Source organism: Schistocerca piceifrons, chromosome 8 (genome assembly GCF_021461385.2).
Source record: "Schistocerca piceifrons isolate TAMUIC-IGC-003096 chromosome 8, iqSchPice1.1, whole genome shotgun sequence".
NCBI classification, from domain to species: Eukaryota; Metazoa; Arthropoda; class Insecta; order Orthoptera; family Acrididae; genus Schistocerca; species Schistocerca piceifrons.
The window spans coordinates 189,090,667-189,111,298 of NC_060145.1; the positions used below are offsets into that span (position 1 = coordinate 189,090,667).

General features: G+C 44.5%; 1 protein-coding gene across 1 annotated transcript in view; it reads right to left on the reverse strand.

Annotated features, from left to right (window-relative positions):
* Positions 1-8,173, reverse strand: part of LOC124711310 (lysosome membrane protein 2-like) — a 430,303-nt gene extending 422,130 nt beyond the window's left edge. Inside the window, exon 1 of the mRNA XM_047241326.1 lies at positions 7,985-8,173. Within this exon, the coding sequence (XP_047097282.1) occupies positions 7,985-8,096 (112 nt within the window). The 5' untranslated portion in view covers positions 8,097-8,173. The remainder of the gene's footprint in view (positions 1-7,984) is intronic.
* Between the last annotated feature and the right edge of the window lie 12,459 nt (positions 8,174-20,632).

The window sequence follows — 20,632 nt, forward strand, 5'->3', positions numbered from 1 at the left end:
TGATGACCTCAGATGTTAAGTCCCATAGTGCTCAGAGCCATTTGAACCATTTCACACAGTTTGCAAAATAATATTTTCCCTCAGTACTAAAGAACTTCTCTCCAAATTCTCGAACATATCCTCGCAACTTCACGCTGTCGGAGCACTTTACCTTAGGCATGTTATTACGGTATGATTATTACGGTAGAAGACGCCTTTGTTGGCTCAGAGAGCGTATTGTCGACTCTGCGCAACGCGAAACGACTGTTGTAGTACACCGATTTTCTGCTACAGTCCTGAGAAATAAAGCTGTGTACTAATTTATCTGTCTGTCTTTCATAATAAAACGTTAAATATTGTCTCGTGAGCAAGATATTCCTTTTCTTACTCGTGTGTCCCGTAAGATACGAGAAAAACGGTATATGCATTTTTGGCAAAAGTTGACGGAAATATGACCTATTATATTAAAAGTTAGCCGCAATATGACCTATTACTAAAATTTGTTGAAATATGACGATGCACAATCAAAATACATTTTAGGACACTAAAATGCCTAGATTTGTGTATAAATTATTCTAAACTTCGCCCTATAGTGCAGAAAAAAAATATGACTTGCCATTAAATCCAGGCCCTAGTAATTATACAAATGGTTCATTCTGGGAGAAGTGACACTGATATACAGTATTCACCTAACGACATGGCTAACGAGCTTTGTAAATATGACATATTATTGGTTATTTAGCAGTCGAGCTTTCCTTTTTTACAGTATTTCGACGACTGCCAGTCGAAGTGCTATGTACAGGAATCTGATGCGTGATCTACCTGGAGATTCTAACCAGATTCGAGGTACGCTATTGTTAAGTAGCGCATCTATTTATAGTAGATTTCGACGTACGGCACCACCTATGACCTTCATGAGCACTTGTTTCCGTGCTCGTGCCGTTATTCCACTAAAGTTGTGGAAGATGAAGACGAAATAATGTACAAGATGAGTGATAATGTCAGAATCGCTGTAGGCAACAAAATATCTTAACCCGTCAGGCATGGTCTGGCGCTCTAAACTGATACTGCTAAATCCAGGTGGCGTTGCGTTCGAGGTCATCGTGATATCAACCATCCAGCAGATGAGGCCACTAAGCTGGGCAGTCTTTCCAGTACAAGTCGGCAGCAAGACGTAGGTCGCGTGTCGACAGGAGATCTAATTCTCGCATTTCCTGCTGGTTTCCTCATTTACGTAACGACTTCGTTTGAATCTCTGTGAGACAGAAGTCATGGGGGTAGCGATATGCACATACACAGATGACGCTAGAGTCTCATACGCACGGCTTAAGAAGGCAGTGCATTGTCGGAGCTGTCATTTATACTCACATGAAAAGGTTTCCGACGTGATTATGACCGCACAGTGGAAATTAAGACTTTCAACACGGAATAGTAGTTGGAGCTAGACGCATGGGACATTCCATTTCGAAGTAGTTAGGAAACTTAGTATTCCGAGATCCACAGTGTCAAGAGTGAACCGAGATACCCAATTTCAGGCATTAACCCTCACCACGGACAACGCAGTGGTCGACGGACTTCACTTAACGACCGAGAGCAGCAGCGTTTACGTAGAACATTCAGTGTTAACAGACAAGCAAGGTTGCGTGAAATATCCGCATAAATCAATATTGGACGTACGAGCGTATCTGTTACGACAGTGCGGCAAAATGTGGCATTAATGGGCTGTGGCAGCGGACGACCGATGCGAGGACTTTTGATAACAGCACATCGTCTGCAGCGCTACTTCTGGGCTCGTGACGATATCGGTTGGGCCCTAGACGACTGGAAAACCGTGGCCTCGTCACATGAGCCCCGATTTCAGTTGTTAAGAGGTGATGGTAGGGTTCGAATGTGGAGCAGATCCCACGAGCCCATGGACCCAAATTGCCAACGAGGCACTGTTCAAGCTGGTGATGGCTCCATAATGGTGACGGCTGTGTTTACACGGAATAGACTGCGTCCTCTGGTACAACTGAACCGATCATTGCCTGGAAATGGTTTTGTTCGGCTACTCGGAGACAATCTGATGCCATTCATGGAGGGTAACTTTGTATCAAGTCATCATGCCACAGTTTCTCGCGATTGGTTTAAAGAACATTCTGGACATTTCGAGCGGATGATTTGCTCACCCGGATCGCCCGATATGAATCCCATCTAACATTTATTGGACATAGTCGCGAGGTCAGTTCGTATACAGAATCATGCACCGGTAGTACTTTCACAATTATGGACGATTGTAGAGGCAGCACGGCTCAGTGCATGTGCAAGGGCTTCCAACGATTTGTTGATTCCATGCCATGTCGAGCTACTGCACTAAGCCGGGTAAAAGGAGGTTCCATACTAATAGGTATGAAATTACAACGAAATGAATACCCTTAGCTGCATACAGGCGTTGATATAAGTCAACGGGGTCAGTTGAAACTGTATGCCCCGACCGGGACTCGAACCCGGGATCTCCTGCTTACATGGCAGACGCTCTATTCATCTGAGCCAACGAGGACACAGAGGATAGTGCGACTGCAGGGACTTATCTCTGGTATGCCTCACGTGAGACCCACATTCTCAACTTATTGTCCCACACTATATTAATAGTGCCTCTGCCCATTATACTCATTACTGGCGGCTTTACTGCCGATTCCTGTAAGAGTTCGGGCACTGTTGGTGCATCCACACAGAAGAAGATGGTCAAATGGCCGGTGAGCCTTAGCTGTATATATATGAAGATGGTATCTGTTCTTTCGGACATGTCTGAAAGAACAGATACCATCTTCATATATACTAATAGGTATCCCATGACTTTTGTCACATCAGTGTCCAGCTGAGTCGGCGAGATCCCTGACCGCCGTGTGGTGGGCTAGGCACGACTCCTTCGCACGTCTACCTCAACCCGTCATTTATCGCTAGCAGCCATTTGCGCTACACAGTTGAAAAGTGGCAACAGCACTGCCAGATATAGGCACGACTGCTTCGCACGTCTACCTCAACCCGTCATTTATCGCTAGCAGCCATTTGCGCTACACAGTTGAGAAGTGGCAACAGCACTGCCAGATATATCTTGCATCATCTTTCGCCAACTCTGATACAAGTAATTTGTTCCCTTCTGCTCGTACTGAAGCGAAGCAGATGGTTCAAGACCAATTACATTGTCCTCAGGATCACCTGTTAAGCTTTAAGCATCTATCTGGGTGTGTTATTAGATTATGATAACATTGATAGAGGCGGCGCCGACTTAAGAGACAGGATGAACATTTGGACTGACGATCAGATCCCAGCATTTCCGCCCAGATTTAGATTTTTCATGGATTCCCTAAATAACGCAAATGACAGTATACTTCCTTTGAATAGGACACAGCCTATTTCCTGCGCCATCCTCTCTTAGTCCAAGCTAGTGTTCTGTTTTCACTGAACTCATCGTAAGATATTGAAACCTTTTCTTCCTTATTTTAGAGTCTAATACCAGTTCAATTTTGTGATGGTTCTTTCAATATCCTTCAAATGAGAATGTTCTGCTTGCAATAACCTATCTACACACTAGGCAAAGAACTTTGACTTCCACCCAACGTACCTTGTTAGTAATTACCATCTGCATCGACAGTAATACACCAACAGTGCGAGCCGGCCGGAGTGGCCGAGCGGTTCTAGGCGCTTCAGTTCGGAACCGCGCGACCGCTCCGGTCGCAGGTTCGAATCCTGCCTCGGGCATGCATGTGTGTGATGCCTTTAGGTTGGTTAGGTTTAAGTAGTTCTAAGTTCTAAGGGACTGATGACCTCAGATGTTAAGTCCCATAGTGCTCAGAGCCATATGAACCAACAGCGCGTATTATTGTTAACTTAGGTAACATTCAGTTAAGGGTCCTTGTATGCTATCCTTACCACCGCCTCCCCCACCCCCGAAAATGATTTCTCAGGCTGCTGTTCCTCCCGTGATCAACTGCACGATGGAAATCATACTAAATTGCAGGGTTCTAATGCTGGTAGAACTGGGTTAAATATTACGGTGCAAACTTGGCGATCTCTGCATATGCAGCTTAGAATCCCAATTAAACCCCTAGTTTTGCAGGGAACCGTTCACCATCTTATCGTCTACAACTGTGAAGGATTTGAACAGAAAAGGCAGTCAATAACATCGATTCGTGGCTTTCAAACAACTGATTAATGCTCAACTGCAACAAAATGAATCGCATACCGTTTCTGGCACCGAACTTCTCCAAAAGTGAAATTGCTTTGTCCCAAAGTGGTCAGCCAGCGGAGTCGACCATTTAAAATAGTTAGACTCAGAATAAATTGAAGGTTTTCTTGGAAGTATCGCTTTCGCAATATGGTGTAGTAACTGAATGCTACCATATATCTTCACTGTAAGAATGACCCCCACTGTGACACTGAAACGCGTGGGTTTGTTTACTTTCACTCCATTATCTCTTATGGGGTTATATTTTTGGGGAGCTCTGTCTATTCATCAAGAATATTCTTAGCCTGGAGAAGCGCTGTCTGGCTGATCTGCGGTGTCGACGCGCGTACTTCGTGTACCCTGTTTTTCAGATGTGGGATGCATTGTTGAGAATACTCACTCAATCAGAAGAAACTGCAACATTCATTCTTTCATTCAGCAAATATTAGAATCATAAATAATGTGGTGGTGGTGGTGGTGGTTAGTGTTTAACGTCCCGTCGACAACGAGGTCATTAGAGACGGAGCGCAAGCTCGGGTTAGGGAAGGATTGGGAAGGAAATCGGCCGTGCCCTTTCAAAGGAACCATCCCGGCATTTGCCTGAAACGATTTTAGGGAAATCACGGAAAACCTAAATCAGGATGGCCGGAGACGGGATTGAACCGTCGTCCTCCCGAATGCGAGTCCAGTGCATAAATAATGTGCACTTGGGTAATAATTTAAGTATTGTACAGAAATGTGTACTCTGTTCACCACGTTTCATTTCCAATAGGCTTCCAGCAGAACGGGAAAAATTGACTGATAAACCGTCAAATCCGAGCTGAAAGATTTCCTTGTTATCCATACATATTCTGTACAGGAGCTCCTCGCAGCAGGTGAGAACTCTACTCTGTAATTTGTAATTTATTCGAAAATTCTCAATTTAGTTTCGAGTTTTATTCTCAATTCAGTTTCGAGTTTCATTAATTTTTGTAAGTTTTCTAATGATTATTGCGTAAACCATGTACTGACTCGTTCAGTGACCATGTAGCTATGGTTGGCATGGTACAATTGAAACCGATATATAAATAATGAGCCTGCTCACCAGACAATGCTCCATCGCCTTTGTGTCCAAACAAAATCTACGTATTGCTTATGAAATGTGCTTGTCAGGTTATCGATTGTGATAGTGGGACGTCAATTTTACCGGTGCCTCCGAAACAGTTCGAAGAACATAGACCTGATTTCACACACACTTATAGAAAGTTTGCGAACATTTTGAAGGAATAGATCCTTCTGAATTAGGTGTTAAACAAGGCAGAGTCTCCCAGGCAAGTCTTACGTATCTTCTCCAACCATATAGCCAAATAAAATGAAAATGCATCTCCAGAATTCAATGTGGACGGAAAATTAGTCACACGTATGCTTCAAAACGGAAACAGCTTGACCAACGGACGCTTCCTTTCTCTCTTGTTTCTCAGTAATTTGTCTGGGAAAAGGTGAAGTTTAATTTGTGGGGATCTCGCAGTCTCCTGTTAGAGAAAAAGGTCATTGTTGGCGGTATAACTGTATGATACATTAGACAAAAATGCGTAAGAACATGAGTAACAACTGCAGGAGAGAAAAGAAAATGTACCTAGCTTTTCTTACCGCTCTCATTAATTAGAAATCAAAGCACTCCTTCCAAATACTAAAGAATAATCCCGAAACCAGAGGCTGCGAGATCGAATACACCTGTCACTTGTGATCGTTAAACTGTGACGTAGCTGCACGTCACCAATCAGTACCTGGTATAGCGTCATGCTCAAATAACAGTGGTCCGAAACAGTGGGATGCAATCCAAGTCAGACTCATTCTGGCTTTCTGTACACCTATCCGTTGGCATAAAACACATGCTGTGTATAACAACACAACAGTAGCTAAGTGAGTTTTAAAAAGCGTAGCAGGGTCATTTTGTGCTGGTATAAAATTGACAACTGTGTTTTGTTAGAGTCGTTTTAGTAACATTTCAATAACTTGTCGAATTTTGACCTGTGCAACGATAATGACACCACGAAATTGTTAATTGGTGCTGATATGTCTGTAAGGTCAAAATGAAAGGAGTGAAGAAAATACTACACCACTGATATTTACTGATATGCCTCAAAAAAGCCATCGTAATGATTTGGATAGCTTGCAGGCTGACTGCTCTTCCTAAATAATTTGATTCACCTTTTCGAGTCAACTGAGTCGGCTGTTGCGATAGCAACAACATGGAGGGCGACTGTGGAATGATAATGGCGACAGTTTTATCTTCGTGTGAAGATTCATGTACCAGCACGGAGGGAAATGGTTTAGAAGGAAGGAAGGAAGAAAGACGAGTCTGGCGTCCAGTCAACACCAGTAAAGGTCTTTCAGTTTCTCAACCTGCCAACTGGGAAGAAAGTACTTGTTTGCAGCCTTATTTAATGAAGTATGCGTGCACACATCTTCAGCGATTTAGTCAAACTGGAGGATAACTGAACCACGATTGCTGGACGGGGCCCTTGCATCCCGCTCTTCATAACTGCGTGGCCCATGTTCTAACCACTGTGCAGGTTAGAGAATAATTCGGTTGCAACTTTGAACATCGTTGGTGTAATAACTGTAGCAGTAACAAGTTACCTCAGCAACCTGCTATGGAATTCATGATGGTGACACAGTAGCCATATTCCACAAAGACCGCAGGATACGAAGGAGAACACTAATACCATTGAAGACTGGGCTTACAAATTAAAATGAAGCATCTGTGGAATAACAATTTTAGAGGCTATTTGGTCATACTGAAATATTTCCATTATTGGTGATACACGCACGACTGTGTACCTCAAAGAATCTCCTTTGATTCTCGAAAGTTATCATCCATTTCAGAGACTAAGCGAGGCGGCGTAATGGTTAAATAAAACAACTCGCTTTCGGGAGGACTGGGCTTCGGATCCCCATATGGCTATTCAAATTTTCCATTTGACTTAGGTTTCCTGAATAGCTTAATCTGATTGCCAGGATATTACCGTTGAAAAGGACTTGGCCGATTACTGTCCTCAACGCTAATTCGTGTTCCAGTGACATCGTCGACAGGAAGAAATACCATAATCCTCCATCCTTGATCTGTCATAAAATGCAGAGGACTCTGAACACTTGGCTCAAGTGTAATATGACAGATTGGCGTTTTCGGTAGGTACAATATTCCAGTCGACTTTTTTAAAACTGATACGATATACTAACTAGTTATGGAGACGGTGCAGACTCATTGCCAGAGTGGAGTATTTCTTGGACCACGTGCAACTAAACATCGTGGTAGCAGCCGAAATAAAGTAAAATTAGGCATACATTAACTCCCACAATCCTAGCGCCTAGCAGTGGCTCGAAAACTTTTTAATGATACAATAAATCTTATCGAATTAAAAAGCGACTGGTTGCTTACTTTTTAATCACAGTGACATTTCGTCATCTTCAACCGATGTAATGAACAACGCGACAAAATATCCAGTTATGGTAGACTGGAAATTCATGACTACTTAACAACAAAAGGATCGCCATGTTCATACATATGAGCTGAATTGAGAAAGCAACATTCGCATCCTACTCAGCAACAAACTTAATACGTTCTTGAGGAGAAAACATTTCTTTATTTAACTAAGTTAGTTTCAGTGAGTTTGAAGCTTTCCATCTAAGTAAAAGTTTTAATAATTAGTTTATGAACGTTACGACAAGGAGAACTACGAGAAAGCCATTTTTGCAGCGCAAAGCGTTGCAATTGTTTGTACAACAATTACTTTCCTGAGCTGAACACGAACGTACCAGCATAGAGGGCTGCGGGGGAACATCTGGATGGCTCCTTCATCTCGTCGTCAGCAGACTTTCTGACGGGGCTGTACTTCACCCCGTCCGCCGTGATGTGATTTTCCGACATGTTGCTGGCTCGCGAAACAACGTCTACAGTCCGGACCGCGCACAGGGACAACACACACGTCCGCTCCCCTCAGCTGACCGCCGAGGACTGAGCGCTGATAAACACGTGCCTACCCAGGCCACGGCAACACACGGCGTCGACTGCGCATGCGCCAGGCATGCAGCGGCAAAAACGATTCGGTTCCGCGTCACGCCGTTCTGTCTCTACGCACGTGGCACCTGCCGAACGGTGTTGCTGGTGATGAATGAAGCATGCCGCGTGTTTCAAACGTTCCCGGAATCTCCATGTAACAGCTCGCAACCACTGTGTCTCTCGTGCATTTTTTCGGAAGTTGTGTCTCAATCCGAGCACGACCCGGCTTTACCAAACTGAGATTCCTTGTCCGTCATGTGGCAAAGAGCAGTCTCCCTGTGTACGACAGTCACAATTGAAGTCGAATTACTCTATTCAGCAATGTCTCGTGCGGTGCACCAAGAACTCCAAGACGGTATTCGGACTCTTGCGAACGAGGTAATTTGCGACTCACGACATTGCTGTTTTTATCTACTTTGAAGGGTTGAGTACCATTGTCTCCTCCTCCTCCTCCCCTACCACCTTGCTCCTTGAATTCCTCTAGACGGTTGCACCTGCTTCGAAGGGATAAGACTACGCTGGTCGAAAGGCAAGTCCTTATGCTCACTTTTCTTCTGAAGTTACGAGTGTGGCCATCAACATGAAAATTATTACACCGACCAAGGGCAGGCCTTCTATTTATTAAAGTTGTTACGCGAATCGTAAGGTGATGGAATGTAAATAAAGGTGCTGTTGCGTGGGTATGCTCACGTCAAAAATCTTGCAAGGGAAGGACGCATTCGAAGGAAGAAGAGATGTTTAACGTATCAGAACATCTCTGTGGACCACACAATGATGCTGCTCTGGAAATGGAGAAATAGTGGAGAGTATTCAATAGGAAATTAAAAATCGAGAAAAATAAATCCAAAGCCCTCTAAGGTATCAGATGCTATGGGCATTAAAGATATTAATTTTTTCGTTATATGTTTGTGTGAAAACATGTGATACTCCAGGCTTATTTGTTCTTGTATGACTTGTGTTCGGCGTCTTATCTGTCTGCACGGGAAGCAGAAGGTGATGCTATTGTGCAATTTACACTAATTGCATTTGACTTAAACGTGATCTGACTTGGTGTAATGTTATTAATACGAGGGTTGGAACTTAAACAGTGGCAACACTGCTGTGGAGACACTATGCAATGGAATCTACTATTGTCGCTGAAAGCAGATGTTGTTGTCATACCTACCTTACCTCCGAACAAATGGACTCGCCCTTGCGTCACCGGCGTGCGCACAATCGAGGGAAAAACAGTCATTTGTGAGCGAGCGGTCTAACGTAACGGTGTCACTATGTTTTCGAAACGGGAACAACGGAGTTTGATCAAGATTGAATGTGCCAGAGGTCGTACAGCACTACAGTGTCATCATGGTCTTAAAGAGGCGTGCGGGGAATAGGCATTGCCGTACAGAACACTAGCACGTTGGGTAAAAGCCTTGAACGAAGATCGGCAAACTGTGGCAAAGATGCATCGGGCAGGTGGTCCTAGCGTCTCTGAAGAAGACGTGTATTCTGTTGCCGCGTAAGTGGACTGTGGCCGGCCGCTGTGACCGAGCGGCTCTAGGCGCTTCAGTCTGGAACCGCGCGACCGCTAGTGTCGGAGGTTCGAATCCTGCCTCGGGCATGGATGTATGTGATGTTCTTAGGTTAGTTAGGTTTAAGTAGTTCTAAGTTTCAGGGGACTGATGACCTCAGATGTTAAGTCCCATAGTGCTCAAAGCCATTTGAACCATTTGAGTGGACAGTGATCGACGCCATACGATCCGTGAGCTAGCCCACGAAACCAGATTAGCGCATACGACTGTGCTTCGTACCCTGAATGAACGCCTGGGCATACGAAAAATTGCATCACGATGGGTTCCGCATGACATGACGGAAACGCAGCAGTGGATGCGTTACGACGCTGCTCAGACGCACTTGGAGCGCTATGAGCGCGAAGGAGAGGCTTTCTTACGCCGTATCGTAACACTGGATTAGACATGGGCCACATCGTACGAGCCAATACTGAAACGCCAATCCAACGAATGGTGTCATTACGGGTCGTCGCTAAAGTTGAAAGTGCGTCAGAGCCCCAGTATGGTGAAAGTTATGGTGATTCTCGTGTACGACTGTGATGGTGTTATCTTAACGCATTGCGTTCCTCCACGGCAGACCGTCAATGCACAGTATTACTGTTCGTTTTTGGAGCATCACCTGCGACCAGCTTTGTGAAAGAAGCGGCGACGCTTTCTGCACAACCCACCCATCGTTTTGGACGACAATGCGCGGGCGCATACAGCGCAAGCTGTACTGGGAAGTACTGTAGCATCCACCATACTCTCCTGACTTAAGTCCTTGTGACTTCGATTGAATTCCGAAGATGAAGGAACCACTTCGTGGTATTCGCTTCAGAACTGTTCCAGAGATTCGACAGTCAGTAGACCGCTCCATTCGCACCATCAACAGAACAGGCTCTGCTAACGGTACACTGCGCTATCCACATCGCTGGCAGCGGGTTCCACACAACGCTGGTGAGTACTTTGAAGGGCAGAAACAGGTGCTAACATGTAACTCTTTTGTATCGGTTGTGAAGAAATAGTTGCCTCTATTTAAGTTCCAACCCTCGTACTTCCTGTCCTAACCTTGTTGCTGAATATATGTTTCGATTGTTTAGTCGGAAGCGGAAACGATGTTGATGTTACTAATACATTGAGATGACAAAATTCACAGGATAGCGATATGCATATATATATATATATATATATATATATATATATATATATATATATATATATATATATGGCGGTAGCATCGCATACACAAGGTATAAAAAGGGAGCATTGGCGGAGCTGTCATTTGTACTCACGTCATTCATGTGAAAAGGTTTGCGATGTGATTACGGCCGTTCACCGGGAATTAACATAATTTGAACGCTGAATCGTAGCTAGACGCAAGGGACATTCCATTTCGGGAATCCTTACGGAATTCAATATTCCGAGATCCACAGTGTCAATAGTGTGCAGGGAATACCAAATTCCAGGGATTACGCCACCGAAAATGCAGTGGCCGATGGCCTTCAATTAACCACCGATCTCAGCGGCGTTTGCCTAGAGTTGTCGGTGCTGACAGACAAGGAAAATTGCGTGAAATAATTGCAGAAAGCAATGTGGGACGTACGACGAACATATCCGTTAGGAGAGAGAGCTGCGAAATTTGGCGTTACCAGACGATGGCAGAAGATGAGCGACGTGAATGCTTTTGCTAACAGCACGCCATCGTCTGCAGTGCCTGGTCTGGTCTCGTAACCATACGGGTTGGAAGCAAGGCGACTGGAAAACCGTGGCCTCGTCAGGTATATCCCAATTTCAGTTTCTGACAGGTGATGGTAAGGTTGAAGTGTCACGCAAACCCCACGAAGCAGTGGACCCAAGTTGTCAACAGATCACTATGCAAGCTGGTGGTGGATCCATAATGGTATGGGCTCTGTTTTCATGGAACGGACTGGGTCCTCTGGTACAACTGAACTGATCATTGACCGGAAATGGTTCTTGGAGACCATTTGTAGCCATTCATGAATTGCATGTTCCCAAAAAACGATGGGACCTTTATGAATGAAAATGCGCCATTTCACCTGGCCGCAATTGTTCTCGATTGGTTTGAAAAACATTGTGGATAAGATTTGGCCAACCCGATCGCTCAACATCATTCCTAGCGAGCGAACATTTACGAGACATAATGGAGAGTTCAGTTCGTGCACAAAATTCTGTACCGGCAACACTTTCGCAGTTACGGACGGCTATCGAGGCAACACGTCTCAGTATTTCTGCAGGCGTCGTCCAACGACTTGTTGAGGACATGCCACGTGGAGCACGTCCTCGTAAAAGGAGATCCGGTTCGACAGTAGGAGGTAGTCCATGAATTTTGTCACCTCAATGCACAGTGGTGCTACTGATTGGCAGTCATTGCTGCGTCCATAAATGCTTACTGCTTGATCAATAAAAGAACCTGTGTCTTTTCCAGAATTTGATTTTCGAAGGCCGACTGATTTAAAGAAATACAGCTCTTCTACGCTAATACTATCGCTGAAATATTTCAGTTTCTTTCCACTGTCATGAATAACTTTATTAGTACCGGATCAACAATGTGCTGATCCAGAGAAAATTCGTTCTCGTCATTAATATAATTCCTTTTTCTCTCCTTTTCTGTTAATCATGCTGAACAAATAACGTTTAATCATATACCAAGGTGGGAAGGAGAATTGTAAGAGGGAGAAGAAGACGACTCGAGAAGAAACTACGCAGTTACTCGAGATATACGTGGATCAAATGGGAAATCTGCATAATCTCAAGCTTATGACTTCGTTGCAGGGATGCCAAACTAAGATTCTATGAAGAGGAAGTTGCGTCTCCAGCGGAATCAACTGCGGAGGAACCAACAAGAGCCCAAGAACTCATATGAAACTGATCTTCGTGAAGATCACTAAAAATGGAACATCTTACTAGTTTTTTCTAGAAGACTATAGATTAGAGCAGAGAATAATCATGAAAATAAAGCATAAAAACATCTTCCCATTTCTTTCTGGATGGAACATTTAGGAGCCGCACCAAGCAGACTTAAGGACGCCCAAGTAACAAAACATGTTTCCTGGTGTATTTGCACCGCCCCTTAATAAGAACAAAGACACACATGTTCGCCTATTTCTTCTGCTTAAATAAGCTGTTCCTTAGCGGTGTCATAGATAAACGAACGTCGATTTTAAGGCAGCTGCGATATTGGCCCTTCGTCAAGTTCTCCTATCAAATGAAATAAGCGGATGTTATTTTCATATGAAGAAGAGTTCTGGTGAAGACATCAAGTTCTTGGCCTAACTTAGCATTGACGCAAGAACGAAGTTTGAAGACTTCACGTCTGCATGTGTGTAAAACCGGAGGACGTAGGTAAAGAATGGCTTGAGATTCATGCACAAGCTCTCTCAGCTGTTTGGCTACTTTGTTGACAAATGGCTACAGAATGAGGATATCCCCTTAGCAACGTGGAACTGCTAAGGAAAAGACACCAACGACGAATACTGTTGAGGGGTGCCTCAACGAAATAAACAATATTATTGGAAACCCTCATCCTAGACTCACCTGTTTGATGGATTTCTTGAAAAAGGGAGCGGAGCACACAAACTGCATGTACATGAAGTTCGAGACGAGTCTTGAAGGGAAGAAGAAGAAGAAGAAAAGAGAAGGAGAAGAAATACTTGAAGCTGGACGACACGATAGCAAGAACCGCAAAAAATTGTGAAGTGACTGGCAACATTAAGTCCTGCTTGAAAGCTGTTGCTATATTCAGAAACTGGACTAAGATATGTTAAAAAGTAAAGTGTTAAGAAGCTATGAAGACTAATCAGCCTTCGCAGATTATTTAGTTAAAAAATTAAGTATACTGAAGCAGCATTATCGGTGCTTAAAAGTAAGTTATTGTTCTCAATAAAATGTGGTGTTTTGTTGCATAAAAACGATGGACCCTTTTTAGGCTGATTTTAAACAGGCCAAATGGGAAATTTTCATTTATCATTTTGACAATCCAAAGCCTGTCCAATGTGTGACAGGAATCAACCTTTATTAGCTGAAATAATTAGTGTTTCACGCCGCACAACACTCTCTCTAAATAGCTTAAGATGAAACTAGCTGCTCGTAGCTCGGTTCACTAGCGTTTAATCAATAACAACTGAGATTTGGCTTGACGAAGTCAGCATTAAACCACGACCTGCAACAAATGATGGTGCCCAAGTAGGTGTTTTGGCTGCTGTCGCGGCTAATCCGCACATCAGTAACAGACAAATTGCGCGAGAATCGGGAATCTCAAAAACGTCGGTGTTGAGAATGCTGCATCAACATCGACTGCGCCCGTACCATGGTCGCAAGAAAATCTGGCTCCGGACCGCCACCTAGCGCTACCGTGAGGGAAGACCGCCAGGGCTGGCGTGCGGCTCTGGCGCATCGTACTGCATGTGCAGCAGCAATTTAAGCATCAGTTGGGACTATAGTGAAACAACGAACTGTTACAAATTGGTTACTTCAAGTACAGCTCCAAGCTAGAATCCCAGTATCGTGCATTCCACCATCCCCAAGCCACGGCCATTTGCGACTTCAGAGGCGTCAAGAGGGAGCTCACTGGAAGGCAGGGTGGAGCTCTGTTGTGTTTTCTGATGAAAGCTGGTTCTGTCTGGATGCCAGCGATGGCCATGTATTGGTTAGGAGGAGGCCAATTGAAGGCCTGTAACGAACCTGTCTGAGACGTGGGACTTAGGATAACAGGAAAAGGTGTGGATAGGGCCTAATCAGTTACCATTGGTTGCCACAATGAACACACACACTTTAATTAAGGAAATAATTTTTTTAAAAATAATAATTTTTTGAAAAATTGACTGTAACACGAACTACACTGACGGCTTAGGGTCTTATTAAGAAAGAATTCAAATTATTTGTCGGCTGAAGGCCAGGAGCAGTACTTCAGAACAATTAACGGCTGAAGGCCTGAATTACAAATGAGGAAGACAATTACACGTTAAAAAATACCAAAATAATTTTTAAAACAATCATTAAAAATTGACTGTAACACAAGCTACACTGGCAGCTGAAGGCCTTATTAGGAAGAATTGAAATCGTTTGTTGGCTGAAGGCCACAAGCAATAGTAATAATTTAAACAAACTATTATTTTTAAACAATTGACACAATCAGACCAAATAAGAAGGGAGTGATCCACAGACAGTGCTCCAAGGATCGACCTGAGAGAAGTCCCTACAACTGCGTAAGCGGTGAGACAGGCAGCCAAGAGTTCTGCTCACATAACAGGATGGCAACTGAAACTAGGAACAGTTTAAACGCCGATCAGTCCTCTTACCAAATCCACCTAACGTGTGATAACCAGTACAACGATGGATTCATTCAAGAGAGGGTGAAGTGACGGACAGCACTGCTGTCTTCAGAATCCGGTGCTTAAAACACCGAAAGGCAGAAGGAACCACTACAACCAAGGTAGACAAAAGAAACCACAATCCAAACCGCAGTCAAGGAGGCTGTCGAACTACACTACGTGTAGCTGGAGTCAGCCGAAACAAATACTACTCAACAAATCTTTCATGCGACGCCAAGTGACGATACACAGTGTTGATTTATTTCCCGTCACGATGAGCAAAATGATTTTTAAACAGGAATTTTACGTGCCCATTCGATTGAGCGGTACCAGATTAATCTAGCAGGATACTTTCTTTATCGGTCTCTGTTAACTGTGACTGTAAAACACGAAGAGAAACCAGTGCTCCAGGAGCAGTTACTGAGCAGCGCTGCTATGTGACAAGCCGGCTGCGGTGGCCGATCGGTTCTAGGCACTTCAGTCCGGTACCGCGCGACTGCTACGGTCGCAGGTTCGAATCCTGCCTCGGGATGGATGTGTGTGATGTCCTTAGGTTAGTTAGGTTTAAGTAGTTCTAAGTTCTAGGGGACTGATGACCTCAGTAGTTAAGTCCGATAGTGCTCAGAGCCATTTGAACCATTTGCTGCGTGGCGGTAGCTGTCAGTGCGGGCCAGGGCGTTACTGTTGCAGCTGGAGTATTGGTTTCTCTTCGTGTATTACAGTCACAGTTAATAGAGACCGATAAAGCAAATATCCCACTAGACTACTAGACTACCCCTTCTAACAGCCGTGTACCGCAAGTCTCTAGAGGAACGGAAGGTTCCAAATGATTGGAAAAGAGCACAGGTAGTCCCAGTCTTCAAGAAGGGTCGTCGAGCAGATGCGCAAAACTATAGACCTATATCTCTGACGTCGATCTGTTGTAGAATTTTAGAACATGTTTTTTGCTCGAGTATCATGTAGTTTTTGGAAACCCAGAATCTATTATGTAGGAATCAACATGGATTCCAGAAACAGCGATCGTGTGAGACCCAACTCGCTTTATTTGTTCATGAGACCCAGAAAATATTAGATACAGGCTCCCAGGTGGATGCTATTTTTCTTGACTTCCGGAAGGCGTTCGATGCAGTTCCGCACTGTCGCCTGATAAACAAAGTAAGAGCCTACGGAATATCAGACCAGCTGTGTGGCTGGATTGAAGAGTTTTTAGCAAACAGAACACAGCATGTTGTTATCAGTGGAGAGACGTCTACGGACGTTAAAGTAACCTCTGGCGTGCCACAGGGGAGTGTTATGGGACCATTGCTTTTCACAATATATATAAATGACCTAGTAGATAGTGTTGGAAGTCCCATGCGGCTTTTCGCGGATGATGCTGTAGTATTCAGAGAAGTTGCAGCATTAGAAAATTGTAGCGAAATGCAGGAAGATCTGCAGCGGATAGGCACTTGGTGCAGGGAGTGGCAACTGACCCTTAACATAGACAAATGTAATGTATTGCGAATACATAGAAAGAAGGATCCTTTATTGTATGATTATATGATAGCGGAACAAACACTGGTAGCAGTTACTTCTGTAAAATATCTGGGAGTATGCGTGTGGAACGATTTGAAGTGGAACGATCATATAAAATTAATTGTTGGTAAGGCGGGTACCAGGTTGAGATTCATTGGGAGAGTCCTTAGAAAATGTAGTCCATCAACAAAGGAGGTGGCTTACAAAACACTCGTTCGACCTATACTTGAGTATTGCTCATCAGTGTGGGATCCGTGCCAGATCGGGTTGACGGAGGAGATAGAGAAGATCCAAAGAAGAGCGGCGCGTTTCGTCACAGGGTTATTTGGTAACCGTGATAGCGTTACGGAGATGTTTAACAAACTCAAGTGGCAGACTCTGCAAGAGAGGCGCTCTGCATCGCGGTGTAGCTTGCTGTCCAGGTTTCGAGAGGGTGCGTTTCTGGATGAGGTATGGAATATATTGCTTCCCCCTACTTATACGAATGTAAAATTAGAGAGATTAGAGCGCGCACGGAGGCTTTCAGACAGTCGTTCTTCCCGCGAACCATACGCGACTGGAACAGGAAAGGGAGGTAATGATAGTGGCACGTAAAGTGCCCTTCGCCACACACCGTTGGGTGGCTTGCGGAGTATAAATGTAGAATGTAGTTGTAGTAGACTAATCTGGGACCGCTCAGTTGGTTTAAAAATCATTTTGCTCGTAATGGGAAACAAACCGATGGTTTCGGTTGGTAGAAGGCGTCCCGTGAAAGACTTGACGAGTAGTATTTGTTTGGGATGAATCGAGCTACACACTGCAAAAAACAAATTGCAAGTATCTGTCGAAACACCACAGAAAATATGCCGGACGACCCATAGAAAAGGCATACCGTATACGTACTAGCCCCGTGTGATTTAGGGAAACTACAAGATGTCTAAAGTAAGATGACCGGGTACAGTTCTAAATAGCACTTCTCTGGAGTACGAATCCAGTCATAACCACGTCACTCAGTCTACACACGAGCCGAAGTCAGCATCTTAAGGTACTCTGGGATACACACTGTTGTATACAGGGAGAATATCCAGCATGAATATACACTCTACCGCCGGACTTTTTTCACTTATTTAAACAATATTATTGCGTTCCAGAAATCATCAAGATCTGCACAAAAACATTGTTAATCGTCAACTAGGATGGACTTGTTGAAAGATGATTAGTAGGCCCTTTCAATGGATTAACTAATTGTGTCATCCGTACGTCATGTCGATCTTACCGTATGCTATGCTAGTTTTTACCTTGGCGAGACCGCGCGAAAGGCTGCTGGAAGGAAGATGGGAGATGTTAGGTGCTTTTATTTCAAGTGAGTTGCTTCATTCTATGTTCAAAAAATGGCTCAAATGGCTCTGAGCACTATGGGACTTAACAGCTATGGTCATCAGCCCCCTAGAACTTAGAACTACTTAAACCTAACTAACCTAAGGACAGCACACAACACCCAGTCATCACGAGGCAGAGAAAATCCCTGACCTCGCAGGGAATCGAACCCGGGAACCCGGGCGTGGGAAGCGAGAACGCTACCGCACGACCACGAGCTGCGGACAGGGGAGAGCCCAGATTGGGCATGAGGGAGAAGTACAGGACGGAAAAGAGACAGAAGAACTCATACTCTGCAAGGCGAATAACTGGAATGTTTGAGATTCACTGGACATCTCCTTGTCTTTACCTGCGACAGAGCGCAGTTTGAGGTGAGACGAAGACGGCGAAGGGGGAAAGGGACGGAGGGACGCACAGTTGTAAGTCTTGGGATGATTTTATAATCTAACGAGATTTTGCTCTCTCCCTGGATGTGAAAGTATCGTTCGCAAAAGAGTAGGAGCCTCAGACAAGTGGTCAGGGAAAGATACGGGCGAGGACGGAAAAGTTACGCCAGGTGGGAGTGAGTCTGATTGGCCACTTTCAAATTTGACACATTTTGCCTCCCGCCATTCCTAAGGACCGAACAATGACCTGACTTGCGCGACTTATTCCAAGGCAGAATACACTGGGTGCGGAGGAGGTATGGGACACTGACAGGTGGAGGAGGCACAGGCACAGGCAACGCTGTGCCGTCTGATTATTCTCGGCAAGTCCGCCGGAGCGGATGTGGTACCTCTTGTACTGTTCTTGGAAGAGCCCCGTTTAGTCCAGGCCTGTTGATATGTTTCCCCGTAGCGGCGTCTTGATAAGCTGCTTTCTACATTTAAACAGTTTCAGCAGCATTTTTACCGAGTAGAAAACAAAATTTCACAGCTGCATGTTGTTCACTTAAACCTGTCATCACAAAAAACGAAACAAGAACAAAACAGCAGTAGCAAAAATAATCACTGCATACGACCAGAACAAGCCAGGTCGGTAACACAGTCAGCACTGAACTGGCAATGAGTTGCCCTGTACACGCCTAGCCGCTGAAATGCGTACTACTCAAGTTTCGCCCAAGGCAATGTTATTCCGGTTGCTTTTTTTGGGTACCCCCTCGTATGTATGAAATACTGTCTGAGGGCAAGATGATCAACAACGCGACGGTACAAAATGGTTCAAATTGCTCTGAGCACTATGGGACTTAACTACTGAGGTCATCAGTCCCCTAAAACTTAGAACTACTTCAACCTAACTAACCTAAGGACATCACACACATCAATGCCCGAGGCAGGATTCGAACCTGCGACCGTAGCGGTCGCGCGGTTCCAGACTGTAGCGCCTAGAACCGCTCGGCCACCCCGGCAGGCGCGACGGTACACACACGAGAATACGAGGTGCCTGACCGAAGAGGCAGCTGCCCCGAAGGAACGAGATGACCCTGAAATACTGGTGCTGGGTGAGGACGAATGTGGTTCCTGCCAAGGGGTGCCGTTACCCTTATGCAGGTGCGGCTTCCACTCAAGGGTGTTTCACCTGTTTCGACATGTGGCTCCAGCCACATGAGGCCAGTGCAGGCAGTCACACGTACACTACAAAGGGACTGGCTACTGATGCCAGGTGACCTACAGTCATTCAAATGGCCACCACAACAAGAAGATTACGCATGTCAGTGAACACTCCGCTGCAAAGTGAAAATTTCATTCAGGAAACATACCCCAGGCTGTGGCTAAGCAATGGATCCTCTAGTTCGGCAAGTTTTTCAGGAGAGTTTCCGTGAAGTCTGGAAGATAAGAAATGAGGTAGTGGCGGAAATAAAACTGTGAGGACAAGTTGTGAGTCATGCTTGGATAGCTCAGTCATTAGGGCACTTGACTGCGAAAGGCAAATGTTCTGCGTTCGAGTCTTAGACCGGCACACAGTTTTAATCTGGAGGAAGTTTCAAGAAGATTGAAGTCTGCTTATCTGGCTAGGGACAGTCATGCTGACGGCCGATGCTCTGGCCAAGAAGCGGCATATCCACGTCCAGAACATTAATTATCATGGAGACTGGAAGTTGACTTGAGACATTATCATGGAGACTGGAAGTTGACTTGAGACATTAGCAAACTTTTTTGGGATATGCACAAAAGTATGGTTGTGTGTTGCCCACACAGTGTTATGCTACATCAGTGATCTGACACTTGCTTTGAACCCTTACCTGCTTACACACTTAAATCATGAGACACATAACATGTATTCAGATTGAACTAGCACTTGTTGTCGAATTCCTTTGTTAATTAGACACGTGACATGTATTCAGATTGAACTAGCAAATGTTGTCGAATTCCTTTGTTAATTGTGTGTGAGAAAGAACACTACTATCTCAATCACCTCGGTATCGATTTATTGTGAGTCAGTCACATGAACTTTTACTGTTGCTTCAGTGGAGACTTGTGAACTTCGTAATGATAGACAATGGGTGCAATATAACAATTATACAATTACTGTTTGTGAGCAGGCTATAGATATGAACATTTATGCTAGCCAGCCCATTGATTACGAATGAGCTGTGTCACCAGTTACGCGAACAAGCTCCTAACTTGGAGTTATGAATCATACTGTGCTTCCACGAGAAGATGTATAAAAACCAGTTTCACTTCCTGTGTTTAAC